This window comes from Rhinolophus sinicus, linkage group LG05, assembly GCF_036562045.2.
Source record: "Rhinolophus sinicus isolate RSC01 linkage group LG05, ASM3656204v1, whole genome shotgun sequence".
Classification (NCBI taxonomy): domain Eukaryota; kingdom Metazoa; phylum Chordata; class Mammalia; order Chiroptera; family Rhinolophidae; genus Rhinolophus; species Rhinolophus sinicus.
In genome coordinates, this window is record NC_133755.1 from 75,839,412 (window position 1) to 75,862,991 (window position 23,580).

At 56.9% G+C, this 23,580-nt stretch overlaps 3 protein-coding genes across 5 annotated transcripts in view; all 3 read right to left on the reverse strand.

The window, feature by feature from the left end:
• Positions 1-444: 444 nt before the first annotated feature.
• On the reverse strand, positions 445-9,750 carry ASTL (astacin like metalloendopeptidase). Its single transcript, XM_019725875.2, has 9 exons — positions 9,705-9,750; positions 9,021-9,146; positions 7,228-7,289; positions 5,933-6,023; positions 5,124-5,241; positions 4,258-4,439; positions 1,689-1,770; positions 1,445-1,599; positions 445-1,042 (listed from the first exon to the last, which is right to left on the reverse strand). The coding sequence occupies exons 1-9, from the start codon at positions 9,748-9,750 to the stop codon at positions 651-653; spliced, it is 1,254 nt and encodes a 417-aa protein (XP_019581434.2). The 3' UTR covers positions 445-650.
• Positions 9,751-13,545: 3,795 nt separating this feature from the next.
• On the reverse strand, positions 13,546-15,705 carry DUSP2 (dual specificity phosphatase 2). Its single transcript, XM_019726032.2, has 4 exons — positions 15,226-15,705; positions 14,994-15,115; positions 14,547-14,766; positions 13,546-14,426 (listed from the first exon to the last, which is right to left on the reverse strand). The coding sequence occupies exons 1-4, from the start codon at positions 15,611-15,613 to the stop codon at positions 14,212-14,214; spliced, it is 945 nt and encodes a 314-aa protein (XP_019581591.1). The 5' UTR covers positions 15,614-15,705; the 3' UTR covers positions 13,546-14,211.
• Positions 15,706-22,432: 6,727 nt separating this feature from the next.
• The window catches only part of STARD7 (StAR related lipid transfer domain containing 7), a 44,042-nt gene continuing 42,894 nt past the window's right edge, over positions 22,433-23,580 (reverse strand). For all 3 annotated transcript variants that reach the window (XR_012496473.1, XR_012496472.1, XR_012496471.1), the window contains one exon: positions 22,433-22,660. The gene's annotated coding sequence lies outside the window, so the exon portion shown is untranslated. The remainder of the gene's footprint in view (positions 22,661-23,580) is intronic.

Here is a 23,580-nt window from a genome sequence, read left to right on the forward strand (position 1 = left end):
GTGGGGCGTACAGCCAGGGTGGGGAACAAGGCTCCCTGGAAATAGAACACAGGTGGAGAGGAGCTCCCAGTCCTGTGCTGAGGGGCCTCACGAGTTCCCCACTGTGTACTCCCCAGAGGGTCTCCAGCTCCCCCTCATCTTTTCATGGGGGCACCTGCTGACTGTAGCCTTCCTGCACTGCAGGGGAGGGAGTGGGACTCCTGGAGAGCAGGGCCAGGGGGTGGAGGCTCCCAGCCACAGGTCTCCCCGCAAGGCCTGGCCTGAGGGAGAGGTGGGGGCAACACTGTTAGTCCGTGCTGGGGGGCTGGGCCTCAGCTATAGGACTTCCACAGCCTATAGCTGTGGAATCTTCTTTCTCACCCCTCCAGCCCCTGTCTCTGGAGCCTGGAGAATGTCACTTCCCAATCCCAGCATCCATGACAGCAGGCAGAGCCAGGTATCCCCAACAGGCCTGCCTCCTCCCCAACAGACCTAGAGGGCCCTTTGATCCCCAGGAACCCTTGGGGGAACTGGTGGGGAAGGATGGGGCAGAGGGAGAGGCCAGGACCTCAGACAGGGAGGCCAGACTGGGGTTGGAACACAGGGTTGTCGCCCAGAGGGGCCAAGGGTTATGAGACCCAGCTGCTCTGGTGACAGGACGCACTCGCCACTTAGGGGCAGAAGCCACAGTCACCACCTCTAGGCATCTCCCTGAAGTGACCCAGAACTGGGTCCCCCCAGGCAGCCTGGAGAAGTGCTGGCTGGTCTTCTGCTTCTAGAGATGGGGCTGGGGGTACAGTGGGCACTTGGGCCGGCTGTGACTGCTCCAGGGCAAGACCAGGAGTGCCTGCGCCAGGCCTTGAGCTTGAGGAGGAGGCTGGGGTCTGAGGCCACCTCGCAGAGGCCTCCACACCGAACTTCTCCAGGGCGGGAGGGCTCTCGGCAGCCCTGGAGTCACTGGGGGCAGGGCTCCTGGACTCGGCCAACAACGCCTCCAGCAGCCTCTGCAGGTGTGGTTGAGAGACGGGAGTGGGGCTCCCGCCCTTGTCATGGGCCTGGAACCCTGGAGCAGGAAAGAGGAGGTCACGTCCCAGACCACAGTGGGGAAGTCTGTGGCCCAGCTGTGGAGAGCCAGAGCGGCCTTCAGCTTCATGCACAGGATGTAGGGCTGCTCTCACGGATATCATAACCCGCTATGCCCCCGCTGAGCCACTGCCCACTACCTTCTAGAAACTTTCAACTTTTCCATTTCCATGTAAGTCTTGTATACCTCTGGAATTTGTGCATGATATGAGTTAGGAATTTGTTTTTTCTTAAGTGGATAACTAGTTGCCTTGGTTAGCCTCCGTTGAGCTCGCCCTACTCACCTCTGCAACCTCATCTCCCACCACGTCACCTTCATCAACACCACCTCAGTATCAGAACCTTCTCCAAGTTCCTCAAATCATTCTACCCCATCACTCACCTCTCCCACGGGGGCCAGGCCCACTCGGGCTGCATTCATAAAGCCGGAGGACCCGTGTGATGTCTGAGGTGCTCAGGTTCCATCGCTGGCCGATGTAGACACTGGGGGCCCAGAGCGGTGTGATGGTGGGCAGCCCGCGCCGGCTGAAGGCAAGCCTGGAACCCAGCAGGCAGGGGCCTGAGTCGCGATCACAGCAGGGCTGGCCGGGCAGTGCAGAGGGAGGAAGAAAAGGGAAGGGCCTCACCTCCCATAGTGCATCACAGACGCATAGTCATAGGGCACCAGCATGTTGCTGCTCTGAGATTTGATGAAGTTGATTTCAAAGCCTGAAAAAGTACTTGTTGATGGGGAAAGAGGGAAGCGGGTGCGGGGGACAAGGGGCTTCTGGGAGCTTATAGATGCCTAAGCTGAGGGGTCCAAAACTACAACCAAATGTGCTTCCCTTTGCCCCCCACCCACCCACCACCCCTGGTCCCTGGTTCCTGGTTCCCGTCTTCTTCCTGCCTTCACTGCCTACTGCTTCCTGCCCTGGGAGGGGTCCAGACCTGCACCAGGTGATATGGAATCACAGGGACCTCATGGCTTGCCTGCCATTGCCTCCTGAGCATTCTTTCCACCCTTCCTTCTCTTCCTCCTCTCAAGCTCGCCTTGTATGAGACCTGCCTTTGTATCATCTACAGGGTCCACAAACTCACGCTCTCAGAGGGTCTTGGACGCCCCTTGCCGGCGAGATGCCGTCTCCTCACCCACCTGTCCCTGCTTTGTGTCAGCAGCACCCACGCCCAGGTTCGGAGTCCAGCACTTCCCTGCTGGCCAGGGCACCCACTTCTCCCTGTCATCTGGGTGCTCCAAGCCTGAGAGGGCAAGCTTCCCTCCCCAGACTTCTCTCCTGCCCTTCAGAGAGACTCTGAAAGAAGAGCTGCAGCCTGAAGATTCCTCCCCAACCCCCTCAATGCCCCCAGGCCCTGCCATTTCCACACCCTTCCCATAATCACCCTCCTCTGCTCACCAACAGCCCCCTTACCACCAATCAAATGGCACCCCATCACCACTTGAAATACCTGCCCCTACATAGTGCTTATTTCTTCCTTTTAAAAACCCTTATGTTGTTCAATGTAATTTGGAATAGGTGATATATTCATCTGGTTCTAAAAATCAAAAGCTTAAGATACACAGTAAATCTCCCATTCTATCCCCCTTCTGAGACCCCACTTCTCCACTCCACAGCTAATTACTATTATTAGTTTGTGTATCCTAGCAGAGTCTGTTCTGTACATATTAAGTATAAATATATTCTAATTTTTCTCCATTCTCAAGCATTTTTTCCCATTAGAGTAGCAGGTATTTAAACCTATTTTATTATTAAGAAACAGCTCTTGAGTTTATTAGTGCTGTTTGTTTCCTAAATCATTAATTTCTGCTTTTACCTTCATTAGTTCCCTCCTGCTTTATTTTTTCTTAAATAGAACAAAGTAAACATTTCAATTCAAGTTAAGTCTACACATTTTCCCTGAGCCTTGCTTTAGCTGTGAACTATTGGTTCTAATGTGTTTTCATAATTTTTTTTTTTAATTCCTGCAATTTCCTGAATCCCAGAGCCAAGAGAAAAGTTTGCTGTTTGTTTGGTTTTTAACTGTAATTTCCAAGTGGAAGAAGTTTTGGGGTTTGATTTGTTATTAGTTTCTACTTTTTACTTTACATCATGATCAAAACATTTGTATTAACTCCACTTTTTCAAATTGGAAGTTTTTATGCTGTCGTATGATACACTTTCACAAGTATTCTATGAGCAGTTGGAAGGATGATAGTCTGTTTTCAGGGTACAGAGTCCCAATCACCACCCCCCCCCACACACACACACACACACACATACTTCCCTAGACTAATTCTAATCTCCAATCTCCATTACCCATGTAAGGGGCTACCCTAGTCCCCCCAGGGCACCCCTTCTCTGGGGCTCCATGATGCCGATCTCTTATCTCAGACACCCACAGCAGCAGCGGCCAAGGCGGCGTTCGCGCCAGAAGCCCTCCACTTGCAAGAAGGCTTCCAGGTCCACCTCTCTGCTCCCACACCCCAAACCAAACTCCTAACCATGCACCGCCTCCACTCCCCTCCCTCACAAAGCAGTTGTCTCTATTCCTCTTACCTCCTAAATCAGGCTGTCTCCCCACAAGGGCAGAGTCCCTCCAGGACTAGGATCAGACCCCTGCCCCCAGCACCGTTCCCAGAACACAGCTGCTCCTCACTGGCATGTGTTGCAGTGGCCCCCTCCCCAGACCAGCTTCTCCAAGCATCCTCCATGCCACGCGCCCACCAGTGTCCCTGTCACAGGCACTGAGCCCCTACAGCACTGCATTCTGCCGCCTGCCTTTGACACTGGGCACATGCAGCCCACTACCTCCAGGCCTCTGCTGGGCTCAATCCCTGCGACCAGAACACAGCCCTGCCCCCACCCACATGGTGGTGTCTGCGCATGAGGCACTGTTAGTTGGGTACATGATGAGCAAGGGTCCTAAGATACCACCAACCTATCCTCAGGTAACCGACAATGTGCAGGAAAAGTGATGCCACAGCCCAGGCATGACTTCAGGTGGGCAGGTGGAGGCTTAGAGACCAGAGTAGCAGCATCCAGGCCACTTCCCAGGTCTCAGAGAGCAGGGGCACCCCACCTTCCCCGTGGGAGACAGGCAGATGGTGGGAAAGATAGACAACCTCTTCCAAATGGCCAGGCAACTCCTCGGGCCTGGCCCACATGTTGCCCTCTCCATGGACTCCCAGGCCTAGCCTGGCCTGTGCACCACCTGGCTTACCTGGGAGAATCTCATTCCAGTTGACACGGATGTAGCTGTCCCGGTCAGCCCGTGCATGCTCATGCCAGAAGCCCAGCACGTGCATGAGCTCGTGCAGGACGATGCCTGGGCCCTTCTGGAGACAGGTGGGTGCCAGAGACACCACCTGCATCCCTCCACTGCGCCCCACACCAGAGAAGCACCTGTGGGGCCATGAGAGGGAGCCAGGTGGGCAGCGGCCCAGAGTGAGCCAGGGCAGACCCCGCCCTCCCCTCCCAAGGATGGATGAGACCAATATGTGGTTGCCACCCTGGACTCTGGTCCCAGGTTAGCTGTTCTCAAGTCCCTTCACTGCCTGGCGTTCTGGGAAATGGGTGTACTGGAGCCCCATTACCAGCCTGGGCTGCAAGGAGGAGATGAGCAGCTCATTAAGTGAAGGTAGCCCCAGGGCAGGCCTGAATCAGAACTGCCATGCATATCAGCTCAGGCCCCTAAGAAGCTAGGAAGCAGGTATGGCATCCCCCTCATTTCAGAGAGAAGGCGGAAGAGGCTCAAAGGTGAAGGGAATGGCCAGAGTCAGGTGGCTCCCGTATTGTGGAACCCGGACCTGAGGCCAGGTCTATCCCACCACACCTGCACTCACCCACCAAGTCATGAGGTCTGCTGGGGACGAGCGCTTCATAAAGGAGCCCTCCCACCCCACCCCACCTTCTGGCCCAAGGGCCAGCTCACGTTGAGCGAGTCACTCATAGTGAACAAGGGGATTTGGACCAGGGTAGACTGGCAACAGAAATAGGTTTTAGACAACGGCTTAGCTCCTCCCAGCCTGAACCCAGAAAAAGCTGAGCTCACCCTGCACATACCCGCATGCACCCAGGAGCACTCACCCAGACATGGGGATGATGGAGATGAAGTCTCTCTGGCCGTGGTAGGCGACAAACCTGATGCACGTGAAGCGTTCAAACTCAGCAAATGCCTGCAGGATGACCTTGCGGCTGGGCTCGTCTGGGAAAGGCACACCCTGGCTGATACCCCAGCCAAGCCCCCAGAGCCCTCATGTCCCCTGGAAGTCTGCATGTGGGGTGGGAACTGAGCTTCAAATCATCCCAACATGGAGTGTCAAGAAAGGGCAGCATGATTGTGTTAGGGGAAGACAGCTGGACTCCAGACAGACCCTGGCTGTGGGGCGTTGGATAGGTCATGTCGCCTGGAACATTTGATCTCAGAATGGATCAGTTAGTCCCCGGATGTACCTTCCCATCAGCTCTTCCAGGACCTTAACCCTCCCAGCTCGAGGCCCTCAGAATAAAAGGGCTTCTGGATCTGAATTTTTTTGTTTATTTTGTTAGTTCATTTGTTAGTTTTTGTTTTATATCCCACATGAGTGAAGTCATATGGTTTTTGTCCTTTTCCATCTGACTTACTTCACGGAGCAGGATACTCTCAAGATCCATCCATGTTGTTGTAAAGGACACTGTTATCTTTTTCATGGCTTAGTATTGCATTGTATATATGTACCGCATCTTTATTTAAAAAGGGGGAGGCTGCAGGTGGAAGGGCTCTTTGGGTGGTGCTGGTGGAGGGAGTGTGGGGAAGTAGAGGAAGAGGGGAAAACAGAGAGAGGAGCACAGGCTGCAGGTGAATAGGGGAGGGGACTGGGTGGGGGTGCTGCGCTGGGCTCCCAGAGCTCACTCACCATACTTTCTGGAGAGCAGGAAGGGGACCTCCACAACACCCCCGTTTTTGGGCCACTTGTTGCTGGTAGCTGAGAACAGGCGGAAGGGACTCTGAAAAGAGAGGGCAGAGTTCAGGCCAGCTAAGCTTCCTGCCACTGAGGGTGCCACACCTTGGGCTACTTTAAAGATACGAGGGGCAAGCCCCAGGCATTTGAGGGTCAGGAGACCATTAGGAATAGGGTAGAAGACGGGAGGGCAGCTATGTGAATTACAGTGCACAGCACAAGCCTTTGTGCTGCATAACCCAGAACTTGCGACTGACTATCAAGCCAATAAACTAAACACTGGTCCTATGTGCTGGCTAGAGTCCTCGAGCCCCAGGGGACCCAGTTCAGAAGTGCTCAGCGCCCTACAGGCAGCCCCTCCCCAGAGCACCCTGAATGTGCGGTGGAAAGCAGATGGGGACAGGGCCGTCCCGGCCTGATGCTAAGGCCATGACAGCTCTTCGATGCTGTCTTCTGCCAACCAAAACCCTTTGAAGCTTAGGCTTCACCTCACCTGGTATGTCCTGCCCCACCAGCCAAAGGCTTTACCAGATTCCGGTCTTACCCCCGAACTCACTGGGTAACGGGGAGCAGGGGTGTCACCCCGGCCTGTCTGCCTTGCCCTGCCCCTGGGGCTCCAGCCCAGCCTCACATTGAGCCATCCCAGGGTGGCCTCCAAACCATAGAACAGTCTTGCTGTCACCAGGTCACTGTTCTGTTCTAGAGCCTTCTGCTGTCTCTAGTCTCCTAAAAATGGCGCTGCTCTCCTGAACACAGTGTGTCCCCTTTTCCACTGGCAAGTCGCCCCAATCCCCACCCAGCCTGCTGCTTTCTGACCCGCCCCCGCCCCTGCCACCCTCTGCACCCCTCCTTGCTCTGGCTTCCCAGGCCAGCTGCCCTCCGCACTGTGACGTTTAGCGCTAACACCTCCCTCCGGCCTACCCACCACCCTGCCAACCTGTGCTCCTCCCCCTTCACCCCAATACTTCATGGGCACCCCCTAGGCAGGGTACACTCCTGGGTCATGAGGGTTCAAAGCCCCTCCTTCAGGAAGCTCTCCCAGGCTGCCACCATTCCAGATGTTACCCTCTCTTAGTATTCATGCTGGCTGTTCCTAATAGAACATGCATTCTGACTTTGGGGAAGAAGTATCTATCAAGCTACGAGCCACAAGGAGGGATTCCTACCAGGTCACACCCTGTGGCACCTGGTGGGGGAGGGGCTCCAAGGTTCCTGCCACTCTGTGAGGTTATTTACACCCACTCACTCACCGGCCGGAGAATGTCCCCTTCCAGGAGGAAGCTGCTCTCTGGGGTTTCTTCAGGGATGAGTCCTGGGACGGGAGGGATGTGAGAGGGCTCAGGTCCCCAGAACACAGGCTGTCAGAACGGCCCAGCAGAGGCCCTGGCTGCTAGGCCAGGCAACCCCAACCCCCGCATCTGCAGCCAGAGCTCCCCTGGGCACTGAGGCTGTGTGGCCTCAGGCGAGTCACACCACCTCCCTGAGCCCCAGGTCACCACACGTGATGCTTCTCAGACCGACCACACCCTGCCCTTGCTCAAACACAGTCCAGGACTCCCATGGCCCACATGATCCCATCCCAATTCCTGCCTCCTGCGTTGGGGGCAGGCTTTCTTCCAGTCTGCCTTCATCTTCCACCAGGGCCCAAGCCGTACTCATCAGAACACCCAACACCCCCCTGCCCCATCTAATTCCTGTCCCTCTGTGTGGTATTCAGGACCCTTGCAGTGGCAGGTGACAGAAATTCCAACTCGCCTCACATTTCCCAGGAGCCTGGCTCTCCCTCCCGTCCCCTCCCTGTCTCGGCTTGTCTCCTCCTCTCCCTCCAACCCCTGCCACAGCTGCAGCCCTTCTCCAGTCTCTTTCCTAAGGTCTCAGCCCCATGAGGAATCTGGGAAGAGGGTCTCACGCCCACAGACGCCTGAGGGTGGGCCCCTGGAAGCAGAGCCTGAGAATGGAAGCATGTGGAAGTGATTTCCTGGAAGTGATTTTCTGAGGGATTGAAGAAAGCTGGAGGGTGCCTTGGAAGAGTTGGGCCCAGCTGGAGGGCAGCCTCTGCCTGCACCCACGGGAGCACCGGGCCCCCATGGCACCGAAGACTCACCCCACCTTGACGCAGGTCCCCATGACCCAGGTCCCCATGAGTCACTGTGGCCCCCTGGGCAGGGAGTAAGCAGCTTCCCAGTATCCCTGGCCTAAGCCCTTCAGCTGGGAGGCCTCTGCAGCCAACATTCCCCGCAGCCGGGACGGGGTGCTTCTTGGTCAAGAGCATCAACTGACTGACAGCTGCTACAGGAGCCTCATGGATACGTAATTGCCAGGCCCCCAGCAGCACTAACCGAGAGGGTCTCCGTGGCATCTAAACCCCAGTGCCAGGGAAGCCTCAGATTGGGCCTGGCTACCTCCAGACGGGTCCCAGTGACCAGAAGGAGGCAGCCTGGCCTGATCCAGCTCAGCAGAGCTGGGGCTCCAGGTTGGCTCATAGAGAAAGAAGAGAGCAGATCCCACGGTGGTTACCACATCTGCAAGAGACCCCTCCCCCCAGGGCAAGGTCACCCCATTCCCCCAACGCTTCCACTCCAACAATGAACTCCAGTTCTGCCAGCTTGTTCACAGGACATCTACATGTTCCATTTTCTACTTGAGACCTCCCTGCCACCAGAAAGGCCCTGAGCCTCGTGCTTCTTTGGATCTGTACCCCCAGTTCATTTCCTCACACCTGAATCGGGTAGGCGATTCAAGCGTCCATCAATGACGGAGCTCAACACCAGACATGGAGAGCCCCAGGGACCCATGCTTTTATCAGGCCATTTAGAAAAACCTATGCTTTGCCCCCCTCCCTATAAAAGTAAAAACCCGGTAGAGAAGATACAGAAAAACTTAGAAGAAGCTGGGGGTAGAACCACTGCTCACTAGCGCCCCCAAGTAAGCCCCACGTTTCCTCTCAGCTTCTTCTGCCGGACTGAGCACTCAACACAGCTCCCACCACCCCACATGGGCGGTCATGCCCCCACCACCCCAGGACAAGACACGGTGCCCTCACCTTGGTTAATTGCAGGGATGTCCTTGTCCCAAGACGTCTGGGTCCCCTCAGGGGTGAGGCCTTCTGAGAAGACACTCCCACAGGCTCCTGGACAGCTGGAGGGTAAGGGCGCTCCTAGGATCCAACCTGGCCCAGACATACAGGGCCCGAAGTGCCCTCATTGGTGATAGGACCCCAGGACATGGGATGGGGGTGGGGGAGTCAGACCACAAGGCCCAGGTCCTTCACTAAGGGAGGCCTCCAGTAAGGGGTCCTGGGAGCCGGCCTGACCACCCCACCAGCCCCTGCTGGTGCTGAGGCCGAGACCACTCTGAGGAAGGGGCTCCAAAAGGCAGTCCTGAGCTCTGAGGACTTGTGTCTGAGGTAATGGGGGAAGCAGGAAGGAGGGGCAGGACAGGCCTCAGGCTCCAATGCTGATGGCAGGGTGTGGGCCAGCCTCATACCCTACCCCACAGCCCCCTTCTCAGCCTGGGGAAGCCTGGTCTGGCCAACAGAACAAGGAGTCTGGAGTGCCACACCTGCCATCTCCTGCCAGGCAGGCCCTCTGTTCCCTGAGGGCATCCCCTTAGGGCCCCCAGGAGCTGATTCTAGGAACATCCCTGGAAGGCCCATTTTTGAGCCCTTTAGACCAATTCAGAGCACTGCAGCCTGGAGCCAAAACAGGAGGGCGAGGCAGCTGCTTACCTGACAGAGAGCACAGACCCAGCAGCCAAGGCCAGAGGCCGCCCATGCTTGTGCTGTCTACGGCCCTCAGCCGCAGGGGCTGGATCCTGGCAGAAGGAGGCAGCCTAACTACGGAGTTGAATCACCCCTCCTTAAATAGCAGCTTCTCTAGCCTCCACCTGCAGCCCCTCCCCGCCCAACTCCACCTGCAATCCTGGCCCCTGCTGCCTGTGTTCCCCACTCCCAGCCCAGGCCCAAGCCTTCTGGACCCTGATCATATCCTTCCTGGCCTGGCTGAAGTAGGCGAGAGGGTGGGGAGAAGCAGGGCACAAGGCACCCCGGGGCGGTGTCCCATTGCGGTGGGGATGGGGTGCCTCGTCTGAGTTCCCCTCCCACCACCAGGGGGCAGAGAAACATCACAGAAAGGTGCTGAGGCCAAGCCCAGGGGGGACCTCATCCTCCAACTGGGGAGACAAACTTCCTGCCCCTTCCTGTGCTCAGATGGGGGGGGGGGGAGCCTCCTGAGATTCTGAGGTGCACCACTCCACCCCCCGAGTCTACCAAAGGAAGGAAAGGTCACTACATCGTTATAAGCTTTTATTTTTCTGTAAAAAGGGTAAGTGCAGGATTCAGTGGAAGTTCACCAGCTGCAGGCCGTGTAACCAACATCCCTGAGCAGCCTGCCATGGGGAGGGGGCTCTTGGATACCTAGACACTTGCATGGACTTTACCCTGTCTTTGCCACAAGAGCTTTGCAAAATCAGCATTTATCTCCATTTTGCAGATTCAGAAACTAAAGCTCTTTGTCCCTAGTCCTGGCCCTCTGAACTCCTTTGGCTTCTGAAAAGGCCCATCCTCAGAATGTAGTCATCAAGGGGCCCACCTGGATTTGAATCCTGGAGGCAAAGGATTTGGGGACACACCCTCAACACCACCAATGCCCAGTGGAGGGAACGCCACAGAACCAAAGTCCCAGCTATTGTCCACAAGAACCTGTGGGGACAGAGCCAGGAGTGCAGTTTCCAGGCTCTCAGCCTCATGTGAAAAGGTGCTGGCTCAGGTAGTAAATGGCCATCAACTGTGACTGCATGGCCATCAGCTGTGGCTAGTTGGCCATCAGCTGTAACCAGTGAGCCATTGGCCACTAATATAACTGCTGTGGCTACGCTAGCAGCAAATGGGGGCTAGCAAGAAGGTGGTGGTTGGCAAGGATTGCACGGCAGAGTCGAGGGGAGTCGGTCGGTTGGCAGAAAAGCGGACAGCAGGTCTCACGTTGTGTAAATCCAGCCTCCAGTGAGACTATAATGGTGTGTCTCCCCTACCTATGGCTCCGTGGGTGTTCCTTTTGGGCCACATCCTGCGTTCTTGTGCAGGGAGCGGGAGCAGAGACCCCGCATGACACCCTGCACGACAGCACCTCATCCTGCCTGGCCTGGAATCCAGCGTTTCTCAAAAAGCAGGAATCAAATGGAGAAGAGTGAAGAGGGTCAAAAACACGGTAAGGGAAGAAACTAGACTTCCGGTGGTGGCCACACACACTAGAGTGCACAGATATAGAATCATAACGTTGCACACCTGAAATGCATCTAATATTATTAACCAATGTTACCACCGTAAATTGAATTTTAAAAAAGAAGAAAAGATTAAAAAATTAAAAATAGGAATCGAATCAGGGAGAACGTGCTGAGACACGCCCCTTTACCAGGCAGGGTACTAGCACACGTGAGGAGGCACAGAGCTGACCCTACAGATGAGAGCTAGGCAAAATCATCCTAGTAACCGATAATTATCCCGCTCAGGTGGAGAGAGTCTTTGTTAAGAAACGCCAGTCATCTTGAGGACATTATGCTGAGTGAAACAAGCCTGTCACAACAGGACAGGCACTGAGTGACTAACTGATAGGAGGTATATAGATTCCGAGACAGATGTGGGATGGTGGCTGTCGGGGCGGGGGAATGGGAGTAGTTTAATGGGGACAGAGTCTCAGTTTTATAAGATGAAAAGAGTTCTGGAGTTCCATTGCACGACAGTGTGAATACACATAACATTACTTAACTATACACTTAAAAAGAATAAAGACAGTAAATTTTATGTTACATATTCTTTTAGCACAATAAAATTGTATAATAAATAAAAAGGAAGGTGGGGAGGGAGGAATGCAGTTTGTTTGGAAGGTGAACTTAAAAACCCAGGAGAGGAAGGTGGAGCGGAAGGGTGGGGTGGGGTAGACACAGGACGGGCTGCGGTGGGTGTGAGGGTAGGTGGGAAGGCCCAATGGCTCAGGGCCCCTGATGCCACCCCCACCACTGGAGCTGGGCTTGTGGTTGTGGGCAGGTCCAAACAAGGGCCACTCAGGGCCTGAGGAAGCCTTTAGGGCCATCCCAGCTCTGCTTTTCTCCCCAGGGAGCAGAGGGAAGAGGCATGGCATGGGAAGCGAGGGACAGGGTATTGTCTTTCACTGGACCTCATGGAGAAAGTGTCCTCCTGTGCCAGACTCCAGGCATGGGGCCAATCAGACCGCAGCCCCTGCCCTCGTGAGATCCAGCCTGGACAAAAGGCACAACTACACACCTGAAAACCTTCACCTCTTGGGCCTTTGGAAGCTAACACTTCCTGAGCACCTACTAGGTGCAGGTGCAGGAGCTTAACATGGATTCACTGTGTAATTCCCAACAGCACCCTGACAGGTGGGGGCTAATGGTAAAACCCCATTTTACAGACAAGGAAACTGAAATACAGCAAGGTAAAGCAAAACTGGCCCCCCTAACCATCAAAAGCTACACTGCCAACTTAAGATAGACATAATAGAAAAATAACCAAATAGCCAAAATCTTAAAAAAAGAAAAAATAAGTAAACAAACCCCACTGTCCCACTGAAGTGTGTCCCCCAGGCACTCAGAAAGCCCCGAGTAACAGATGGCTTTCTGCAGGGAGACCCTTGAGCTGTTTGGAAGGACAAAATACAGTTAGCAAGGTGACACTCCGAGTGCCCCAGTGTCAGGGAATGTCAGAATGGAGGCTGAAGCAGGATGGGCTCTCACAGAGCCGTCCTCAGGCCTCTGGGGGGAACCCCTCCCGCAGCCTTGGCAGGCACTCTCCCCTCTGGTTTGGCTGGGCCCTGTCTCATGTCTCCCCAGATACCTCATTCTCCCTGGACATTCTGGGCTCGTAACCAACATTCAGTAAAGACACGCTAGTTGGGCCAGTGTAAAGGCAATGAAGCCCACCCCAGGTGACACGTCCTCTGCATCAGACACTAGGCCACCTGCCTTCTGGGGACAAAGAGCTCTGGAATGGGCTGCCATTGGACCTAGCATGGACAGGCATTATGGGACCTGGGGTCCAGGCTGGGGATGTACAGTGGAGAGGTGGTGCTACTTGACGGGGGGCAAGTAGAGGCCTGGCACACGCACACCAGACACATGCAGGATACAGGAACACCCACACACCTGAATGTAGGTGTGTACAGGCCAAGAACAAGACATCACACCCACAGGACACCCACACACACACACACCTATCCACATGCTCCTAAAAGGAAATGGAGCGTGTGGATGGGGCCAGTTGAGTCCTGGACACAGGACCAAAGCCAGTAACAGAAATAGGTTGGAGCCAGCCTCCCAGAAATCACCTCTCCCAGATGAGACAGGACACTGCCCTGGAAAAGCCACTAGCCCAGGAGAGCTGGGGCCAGGAGGGGGAGGGAGCCTGCTGCCCTTGAGGGCCCCCCTCACCTTCCTCCCTCCCTGCCCCTCCCAGGCCTTCACCCTCCCCCTCGCCCCCCACTCTGCACAAAGAAAGGTAAGCTCTGCTTAAGAAACAGCTTTGGAGCATTTTCTCAGGCATTGCCTTAAGACCAAAGGCTTGAGAAACTGTTTTTTTAAACAAAACAGTATTTTATTAACACATCCTCAAGATTCTGTATAAATATAAAGTGCTAAGTTTCCAGGCCCTGCCCACAGGGCTGGAAGGAAGTTGGGGAGGGAGTGTTAAATGTCAGTTGAACACAAATAACTTTCCTGGGCCAGCACCAGCCTGCAATGCTCCCAAACATATGCAAGCAAGGGGTCCACACACAAGGGATGCGTCACTTCTCTGAGCCCAGTGCCCCAGAGGCTCAGGTTCCAGGCCCCGGTGTGCCATCCCCAGATGGGGCTCCTGGTTGTCACAGCTTGTTCCTTGGGGCTTTCAGGCTGCCAAGGGCTTCAAAATGATGGTGGGACCAGTGGGTCCATGGGTGTAGAGTCCAGTTAGCTTCTGCCAGAGGATGGGGGAGGAGGAGGGAAGCAGACAAAGCCTCCATTCTCATTTCTGAATAAGGGCCGGACCTTGGGCCCCTAGCAGAAGAGCACCAGGTAAGCGAGTCCAGGATCCCTGCACTCCCAGCGCCCCCACTGGTGGGCTTTCCAAGCTCCGAGGAAGGGGAAGCTGTTCCTGAGGTGACGCAGACTGACGGGGCCTGAGAGGAGCCCGGTCGTCCCAGTCAGCTGCCCAGGGACCAGAGGCAGTTGTGTGTCTTGGCCCTGTCTCAGTGACACAGCACCTGAGTCTCAAACTGTAGCAGCTGCCCCATGAAACTGAAATTAGGGGAGATGACCCCCCGCCGTTGCTTAACAAAGTCAAAGGCCTCGTCCAGCCGTACGCGGTGGCTCTGTATGAGGTATGCCAGGCAGATAGTGGCTGAGCGTGAGATGCCCGCCTGGCAGTGCACCAGTACCCGGCCCCCGTTGTCCTTCACCGAGTCTGCAAAGGAGATGGGCGAGGCTCAGGCAGGAAGGTGCACAAGGAGAAGACCCAGCCCTAGTTCCTCCCCTAAACCCCTCGTGCCCACCCCTCCCATCCTGGCGCTGAGGCCCTTCCTACCAATGAACCCTATGGCCTCCTGGAACCAGGCACTGATCTCCACCATCTGGCTGTCCTCCACGGGGATGCTCTTGTAGCGCAGAAGGCCCTCAAAGTGGTTGGGGCAGCTAGCGGAGACGTTGAGGACAGCGGTGATGCCGCAGGCTTGCAGCCCCTGCAGGTCCGATGAGTGGCTACAGCTACCCAGGAACAGGTAGGGCAATATCTCCACAGGGCCACCCTGGAGGGGGAGAGGCACGAGTAAGGTCTGCTCCACCCAGGCCTGCCCGGATCAGACTCGGGAGTTCGAGAACACAAGGGGACACAGAGGTAGATACTCACAGACACACACGTTCCCACCACCCAGCCCCAGAATAGGCTGCAGACATCCATAGACACACAGAGGCGTTCAGGAGCCACCCAGGCCAGGCACACAGGACAGTGACAAGAGCCTTGATCTCAACTCACCTGGTCATAGAAAGAAGCCCTGGAGTCTGAGCGGCTGTTTTCAACACCAGCAGGCTGCATAGCCGGAGCAGGAGACTCAGAGCACAGGTCGGGACAGCAGGCCTGGAAGGCCTCGAAGCCTCCTGCGGGGAGGGCCAAGCACGGTTGGTGGGAGGGCTGAGCCAGGGGGTGGGCAGGACGCAGCTGGGCGAGGAGGGCACGGGCACAGTTCGCGGGAGGGCTGGGCGCTCACCTCGCAGGAAGCACACTGCAGCGGGTCCGGCGCGGGTCTCGTGCAGCAGCGCGGCCAGCAGCACTCGGGCCGGGCCGTCGGGCGGCAGCGCGGCCAGAGAGGTGCCGGCCAGGTCCAGCACCACAGCGCGCGCCAACTCCCCGCGGGCCAGACGAACCCGCAGCGCGCGGTCGGGCAGCAGGCAGGCGAGGACCGCGGCTGGCGGGCCACGCGCGCGGCGCCGCAGCATGGCGTTCCAGGGCACCGGCCGCGCGGCGCGCACGTGGCGCCGGCAGAAGGCCAGGAAAGGGCGGCAGTCCAGCAGCAGCGTGCGCTCGGCCTCCCGCGGCTCCCGCAGCAGCGCGCCTAGCGTCTCGCACTCCACCTCGCGCACCGCCTCCAGCCCCATAATGCCGGTCTCTTCTTGCGCTTCCCCTCGCTTCCCTCTACTCCCGCTCCCCGGGCTCTCCGCGCGGCTCCCCGTCTGTTAAGGCGGGCCCCGGCAGTCCAGCCTTAAAATAGCCTGGCCCGCCCCCCGGGTCACCATACAAGGGCAGAGCAGGAAGGCGCCGGCGCCGCCCCCGCGACCTCACGCGGGCGCAGGCGGGGCGGCCTGGGACTGGGGGCGGGGACGCTGGGGGAGGATGGGGGACCAGCTCCTGAGGAAGGGTGTGTGCCAGGGGCAGTGGGGCCCAAGGAAGCACGTTCTGCTCAGTCCTCGGGGATTGGCTTATCAGATGCACATACCCCTTCCCAAGGACTTCGGGCCGCGGTGCCCTTCGCCCCGTTTGCTCTCACTTTTCCCTGCCCCTCCCAGGATGTTCCCCCGAGGAATTTGTCACAAAATTGACAAGCCTGCTGCCACCGGTGATTACTGCACTGGAGGGTGCACCGTCTCTCTCCTACTTAGAGACTTTGGGCAGGAAGGACTTGATTTTTCCCCTCCCCTCCCCCATTTCAGGACTGAGACCAACACTCGGGGTTGGGCAGCAGATTAGTGGCCAAGCTAGGCTAGAACAAGGTCTTCTGAGGCTAAGACCCTGTGCATCCGAGTGAGGAGGACCCCAGCCTGTGTGAGAGGAGGGGGTGGGGGGTGGAAGGCAGGAGGCCCATGGTGAGTTTCCAGTTAGTAGGAGTGGGGCAAGGCTTCTTCCCTGGGAGCCCAGGGAAACCCCAGGGCCCAGGGCAAAGCACTTCCCCAAGGCACAGGCCACCTCTGAAGGGGAACTCTGCTGACGCTGCTGGGCTCTCCCAGGGCCTCACGGGAATTTCAGGAGCCTCCCCAAGGGGAAGAGGGAGAAGAACTACCAGAATCTGCCTCCTCTACTCCCGTCCCTCACCTGCTCAGCCTCCCTAGGCCTGCAGCAGACCTCTGGACAGCAGAGGCCCAGGGCTGACACTTGAGCAACTGCCAAGAGCAATAAGAAGGGGGAGCTGGGCAATCCACACCCTTTCTGCCCCCCACCCCAGCCGCCAGCTCTGGGGCCGGATGTGGTGAGACCCAGGTGTGCGTGGGGATCTGAACTGAAGCAGAGAAGTTCTGGTGGGTGGGGTAGTGTCCTGGAGCTGCCCCACCCCCACCTCTAGCTGCATGGGAGTTTAAAACCCAACCCCCTCCGCCCCACTGCCCCTGAGTCACTGCTCCGTGCCCTTTGTAAAATCCCCCCAACTCCCCTGCAGACCTCTATGTGTACATTGTCTTGGCAGGTTACAGCCAGGAGCCAGCTGCAGGCATCCTGCAGCCCTCCACTGGGAGTGATACATCGTTGTCGGAGCAGCTCTATATGCAGGTCTGCGATGCTTGAGACAGCACAGAATCTGCAGCTTCTGTGTGCCATGGAGCAGAGGGGACATGGTCAAGAAAAAGCCCCAGAGATGCCAAAGATCGGGGCCACGTCACCCTCTCGTGCCTCAGTGTCCCCAGTGACGGGAGCTCATAACAGACCAGCTGCTCACCCACACTGGTTCCAAGGCTATGGGGCCACGCTGCAGCCTGGGCACCTGCAGTGCTCTGTCCTCCCTATCAGGCAGTGTGGAGGCTGATGTGGCCAAGTCACAGCAGAGCCAGGGAGTCTGGGCCACAGATGCCAGAGGCCGATACGGGCCTTATCTTTGGCATCGGCCTCCGGCAGGTGACTTAATAGCTGATTCCAAGGGCAAATTACAGAGCATGCAAAAGGATAGGCCCAGGTTTGGTGATCATGGGACTGGCATCATCCATGTGCTGGGAACCCTGGCCTTCCAGCTCCGTGAGGAGAAGGAGAGAGAACTGGACAGCTGGGGTCCTGCCTCAGGAGGAAATCAGCTCGGCAGTGTGGGGGCGCCAAGCCCTGGAATCCACACTGGACTGAGCCTGTTCCCCTATGTGAGTGGGAGTGCTTTGCTGTCATGTCACAGGCCCGAGGGCCCTGCTCACTGCTCTGGCCAGCAGCAGTGATTTCTGCCTGTAGTGACTGTGTGTATGTCACCCCCACAATGCCACTTGCTTTGGGGCTGTCCCTTTTCAGCTTTAGAATGCAGGCTCAAGGAGGCCTGACTTCACCATAAAGGAGGGGCTCCCCTTCCCCCATTCAAACTGGGGTAGCCCCCACCCCCATAACTATGTGAAAGCTGGAGGCCTGGGGAAGAAGAGAGGGGAAGAGAATATAGCCCACGTCCCACCCCACTTCTGCTCTGACTAACGATCCCTCGACCCATGGTGAGTCATGGTACGGATGTTTTGTCCCCTTTGCCACCTCCTCAAGGACCTCTACTCTCCCTGACAGAGGCGAAGTGGGGCTCTGGTCACCTGGGTGGAGGATAGTGGGAGGAGGGGTCTCTTTAGACCAGATGCCCACAGGCTCCAGGTCCCCAAGGGAGGACCCCCTCCCATCACTAGATGGTAAGGGGACAGCAGCAGGTGTGTGCCAGACTCAAGAGGTTTTTTGTTTTTTTGTTTTCTTCGCCTGGCTGTTTCGAAGCAGACACTATCAAATAAGTTTGGAGCTCAGTTTTTGTTTTTTGTTTTTAATTAAAATACCCAACTGCAACCCATGATGATTTGGTGTTCTTCTTTGTAACCATCTGTTTTGACAGCTGGCTGTGTCCCTGGCCCCCTGCCTTGGGATCCCTGGCCTTTCCTTGCCCCACAGCATACGCCCAGCCCCCACGCAGAGCAGTTTCCAGTCCACAGTCATGACACGGGATGTGTGGCACTGGCGCTGGGCTCTGTGCCCTGGTTACCCCTATTGCGCTCCCCTTCCTCATCCTCCAAACCCACATCCCAAGCAGATGCCCCAGGGAGGGAGGAAGAGATGAATGGTGGGGCTCCGATCCTTAGGCCAAGGCCGGTTACGGTTACGAAGGTAAGAGTGACGAATGACAGCCACCCCAGCCCTGCTGAGCAGTGAGTCAGGATGACGTCAGGTTTCCTGTGCCTGGCCTCTGCCCTAAGCTCAGCCACCCCCACAGACTCCTGCCAGGCGAAGATGGTGACTTGGTGCTCTGTGGAAGATGGTTCTGTTCATAGTGGGGAGAACGGCGGGAGTTTGCTTGGAGCACCCAGCCCTCAGCAAGCCCGGCTCAGAAGTGAGCCCTCACGTGGCTGAGGGGCTGGGGTCTGTCCCCACACGTGTGTCATTTCACGTGTGTATGTAGGCAGGTGCACACTTGGGCAGCCTTGCTGGACACAGTGAACACAACAAGAAGAAAGTCTCCATCTGGGGCTGTTGTGGCTCTGATGCCTCTTGAATCTTTGCTTTTCCTTATTTTAACAGGCTCAGTGTCCTCCCCAAGCATCCATTCTAGGTCACTCATTCCTTTCTGAGTTTATTCTTTTGTTCATTTACTCAGCCCCTCATTCAAAAGTTGTACTTTGAGCATCTATGAGGTGCCAGGTCGGGTTGGGGGTGCTGGGGACACAGCAGAAAATCACAAAGCACTGTCCTTGGGGAGGTGACCTCACTGATTCAGTGACATTTATTTTTGTGTTTATGTTGTATTCCTGGCAAGTAAGCCTAGTTCTCCACCTAGAGTAATGACATAGTTTCATTTTAAAATAACATTGAGGTTTGTAACAAGTGAGTTGAATGGTACAGGTGGTACCCAGAGATGTTAGTAAGTGTGATAAGGTAGGAGACGATAGAGTCAGGATACATTGCCAAGGTGAGGGTCCCTGCAGCCCCTTCCAGCTTTGGCACAGTGCTGTTTGTGCATTCTGGTCTCCTGGGGCGGAGGGGACAGGAGGCCACGGCCTGAAGGAAGGGGACCTGAGAGAGCCAGTCCTGTTGCCAAGGCTGGAGCTGGCTCCTCTGGTCGGGGTCCCTCCTGCAGCACAGGTGTGTCCATCAACGGGACCTGGGCTTGGCCACACTCCTGGGTGTACCTGGTCTCTTCCTTGGCACGCACCCACCCCCAGCACACCCATGGACCCCCACCCGTGGTACCAGTGAACCAGTCAGTTCTCACGCTGACAGCTGGGCGTCCCTGGCTGAGGTGGTTGAGGAAGAGCTCTGTCGGGGCAGCTGGTTGGCTCAGTTGGTTAGAGCGCAGTGCTCAAAGCACCAAGGTCGCCAGTTCGATTCCCACGTGGGCCAGTGAGCTGTGCCCTGCACAACTAGAGTGAAAACAATGACTTGACTTGGGGCTGATGGGACCTGGAAAAACACACTGTTCCCCAATATTCCCCAATAAAAATTAAAAAAAGAAAAAAAAGGAAGAGCTCTGTCACCAGTGTAATGATTGGGCAGAGGTGTTTGTTTGGGCAGCGGTGTTTATCAGGGAGCCATTGGGTCTCAGGAACCACTTCACCTTGGTCAGTGGGGCTGCTTCCTCACTGTGTGGCCTTGGACAAGTGAGTTAACCTCTCTGTGCCCTCATTAAACAATAGAACTGACTATCACTGTGCCAGGTGCCTTCTAGGCATTACTGCATCTAGGCTTTGGCAGCCTCATTACCCTTGCTTTGTAGATGGAGAATCAAGACCACACAGCAGTAAATGGAGGACCGGGTGTTAAGCACTAGATTGGCCTCTGGGCAGGGTCTGCAGGCCCCGTGTCCTGCATCCACCCCTTTCCCCAGCGTACCTCTCCTGCCAGGTCCCATCTCTCTTCATAAAGACACTACAGCAACTCACACTGATTGAATGATTGCCATGTACACATCCCTCCTTCTAAAACCCCCAAGAACCCCAAAAGGTGGGAATTATTGACACCCCAAATACAAATGGGGACCAAGGCACCAAGAGGTCAACTAACTGACCCAAACTGTCACGGTTGGTAGGTGCTGGAACCAGAGACTGAATTCACAATTTTGTGCCTATCCATCCTGCCCCCAAATCCAGGCCCTGCCCTCGCCACCCAGGCTCTTCCCCTCTGTCTCCGCCCTCTCGGCTGGGCTCTGGCCACACCGGCCACCATCCAGGAGGACCGCGCTGGTTTTACTGCATCCGTGCCATCTCCATGCTCAGCTCTGAGCCCTGGGGATACCACAACTCACAGGGCACTGGGAAGCACAGCCATCACTCCCAGAGAAAGTGATTACATAGGAGGTTGAAAATCCACAATGTTGGACAGAGGTCAGTGTCAGGGCGGGGCTCTGCTGGACCCCTCACCCCCACTTGCCCTGGCGCCAGGGCAGAGGAGGTACCCTCGCATCTCCAGAGCAGAGGACGGATGGTTCCAGATTATAAACACACCAGTATGTGAGTGGAATTGCCCCATGTAACTTGCACAGGAGCGAGATGTCCTGGGTTCAAGGGCAAATTTGGCCACCCACAGCTCAGAGCCCTAGGCAGGCTGCACTGGTTCGTGCACCAGGTATATACTGAGCACCAGGCTCTGTGCTCGGTGCTGGGGGTGCACTGCCAACAAGACAGACAAAGTTCCTGCCCCGGGGCTGGCCTTGCAGGGGGAGAGAGAGAGAGAGACAAGTAAATAAAAACTGAGGTGATGTCAGACAAGGGTAGGTACCCAGAGGGCAATGAGTGGAGCAGGGGCCCTCTGGGAGGAGACAGCCTTGGAGCTGTAACAGGGTCGAGGAGGGGAGAGCTGTCCAAGAGGCAGGGGCAAGGACAAAAGTCCTGAGTGGGGGACAACCTGGCAGGCCGGGAGGAGCTGGTAACAGGAGAGCTGCAGGCCCAGAAGCGCCCCCGTTGGGCCTGGTCTCTGACAGGGTCTGATTTGACTGAAAGGCCAAATCAGAAGTTCTTGACGACCCGGTGAAGCGTCTGATGGACACCCGAGCAGTCCCTCCCACTGTGGGTGGAGAACAGACGTGGGAGCAGGAGTGGCTGCAGGGAGAGATCAGGGCTGTCGCAGTGGTTCAGAGGACGGTGATGGACTGAAAGTGACCATGAAAATGAAGAGGGAGCCCGGATCCGGTGGGGGAGAACCAACAGGAATCGTGGACAGAGCAGTGGAGGGCTCCCAGATTGGGGCTGAGCAGAGGGGGCCAGCTGACTACGGAAGGGTGAGGCCCAGGCTCCGCCCCTTCCTCCTGCCCCTGAGCACTGTCCCGAATCCTGCTCTGGAGACAGCGACTCAGGAGCCAGCTCCGGGTGCCAGCTGCCAAGTGTGCTTACCGCACCCGACTCAGCTAGACAAGCTGGGAGAGGGGCACTGACTTGGCTCATGTGAGGGAAACGGGCAAAGAGAGGAAGTGGCCTGGTCACGGCCAGAATGGAGCTGGGGGCTGGAGGGGATGGTGCTTGATGGCACTGGGGCCCAGGCTGGATTAGCAGCCCAGATGGCTGGGGGGTGGATGCCAGGGAGAAGTGTCTGGAGAGGATTAGGGAGGATTAAGGTCCCAGATCATCCGATTGTGCCCTTGAAGATGACACTCCTATAAAAGCAGAAGCCACCTCTTCTCAGAGCCACCCTGGGCACCAGGGAGGCCGTGCACACGCACACACGTGCACACACACTCATACACTCACATGCCTGTCCCTGCACACATGGTGCCACGCACACCACACATGACAAACCCAGTCACCTTCCCACCACCCATGGACACTGGGTGTCCTCTCAGGCTCCAACAGCACACACGAGCCCCTCCATGAGCAGTCCCCCCACCCCAGTGGCCCCAGGGGCCAGTCCACAGACCTGTGGGCCCAGCCCTAGTTTTGGGCCCACCGCACTGTCCCACATGACCCCCCCCTGTGTGGCCCGCACACCTGCCAATGTGACCAGTAGCCCTGAGAGGAGCCCTGCCCACAAGTGCCCGCCTGCGTCGGACATGGAACACTCCAGCCTGCACACAAGTCCCTAAGTGTATTTCCCATTCAAACAACTCATGTGTGACATCCCCTTCCCTGGGAGGCCACCCCACTCCGTTCACACTGCCCCAGAAGGAAGTGGCTCAGACCATGGGAGTCCAAGCAAGGCCCTTTCTCAGGGCCTGGCGTCCTGGACACACACACATATCGTCATCGTCATCAGTGCTGTTCCACGGAGGGGCGATCAGCTGGGAGACTCTGAGGCTAAAACAAGAGCCTGTATTAGTCTTTGGCTTTGCAAATAAAGTGGCAAAGTTCCCCTGGGTATCAGGCCCTATTCTGGGGGTCCCGGGACCCTTCACTGGGGACTGGGCTTTGCTATCACCCCGTCTGACATGACGTAATCCCTGGGAGCCCACCCACTGCCCCAAGTCAGAACCCTGCTCCAGGGAGAGGAAACCAGCCAGAGCTGCCCCGGGGCCGGGCCACATCCTCGTGGGCCCTTCTCGAGCACCCCAACCAGGAAAGGTTATCGCTGCTGGTCTTGCTCCTTCCTGGGGTGTAGCTGTTGACCCTGTCGCCAGCCTGATTCATGCACAGCAGGGCCTGGGCAAGGAGTGAGTGCCTCAGTTTCCCCAGGGGCAGGGGCAGGCCTCGAATTTCATCTGAGACAGTAAAGGCCCTGGAGGGAAGTCCAGAAAGGGTAGCAGTGACCTACACCAGGTTCCCGCGGCCTGCAGGGGCCAGGCATGCCCAGACCCCTGGTGTTCCTGCCATCATGGGGCCAGCTAGCCAGGCTGTAAGACCACACAGCAGTGAGCCAAGTGAGGTAGGCCAGATGAGACTATGGGTCCCAGGGCGCAGCCCCAAAGACACTCCTCATTATGCTGGAAACCCAAGTGGCTGGAGCCTCCCCCATGCTGATCTGGGTGCTGAGGGCAGGGGCGGGACACCTGGGACACAGGAGGGCCGGGAGGGTGTGTGGTCCATGCCCAGGAGGACCCCCAGAGGGCATGGGGGGGTGGCCTGGGGAGGCGTCTTGTGCAGCAGCCAGAAAGGCCTGCAGCTGGGAGGAGTCCACGCTCAGCTGCCGCTGGCCGCCTGCCTCTCTGATCTGTGAGTCTCGGTGCCAGGCACAGGAGCATGGTGAAGGAGGCAGGTACGCAGCACCTCAGGCACCCTGC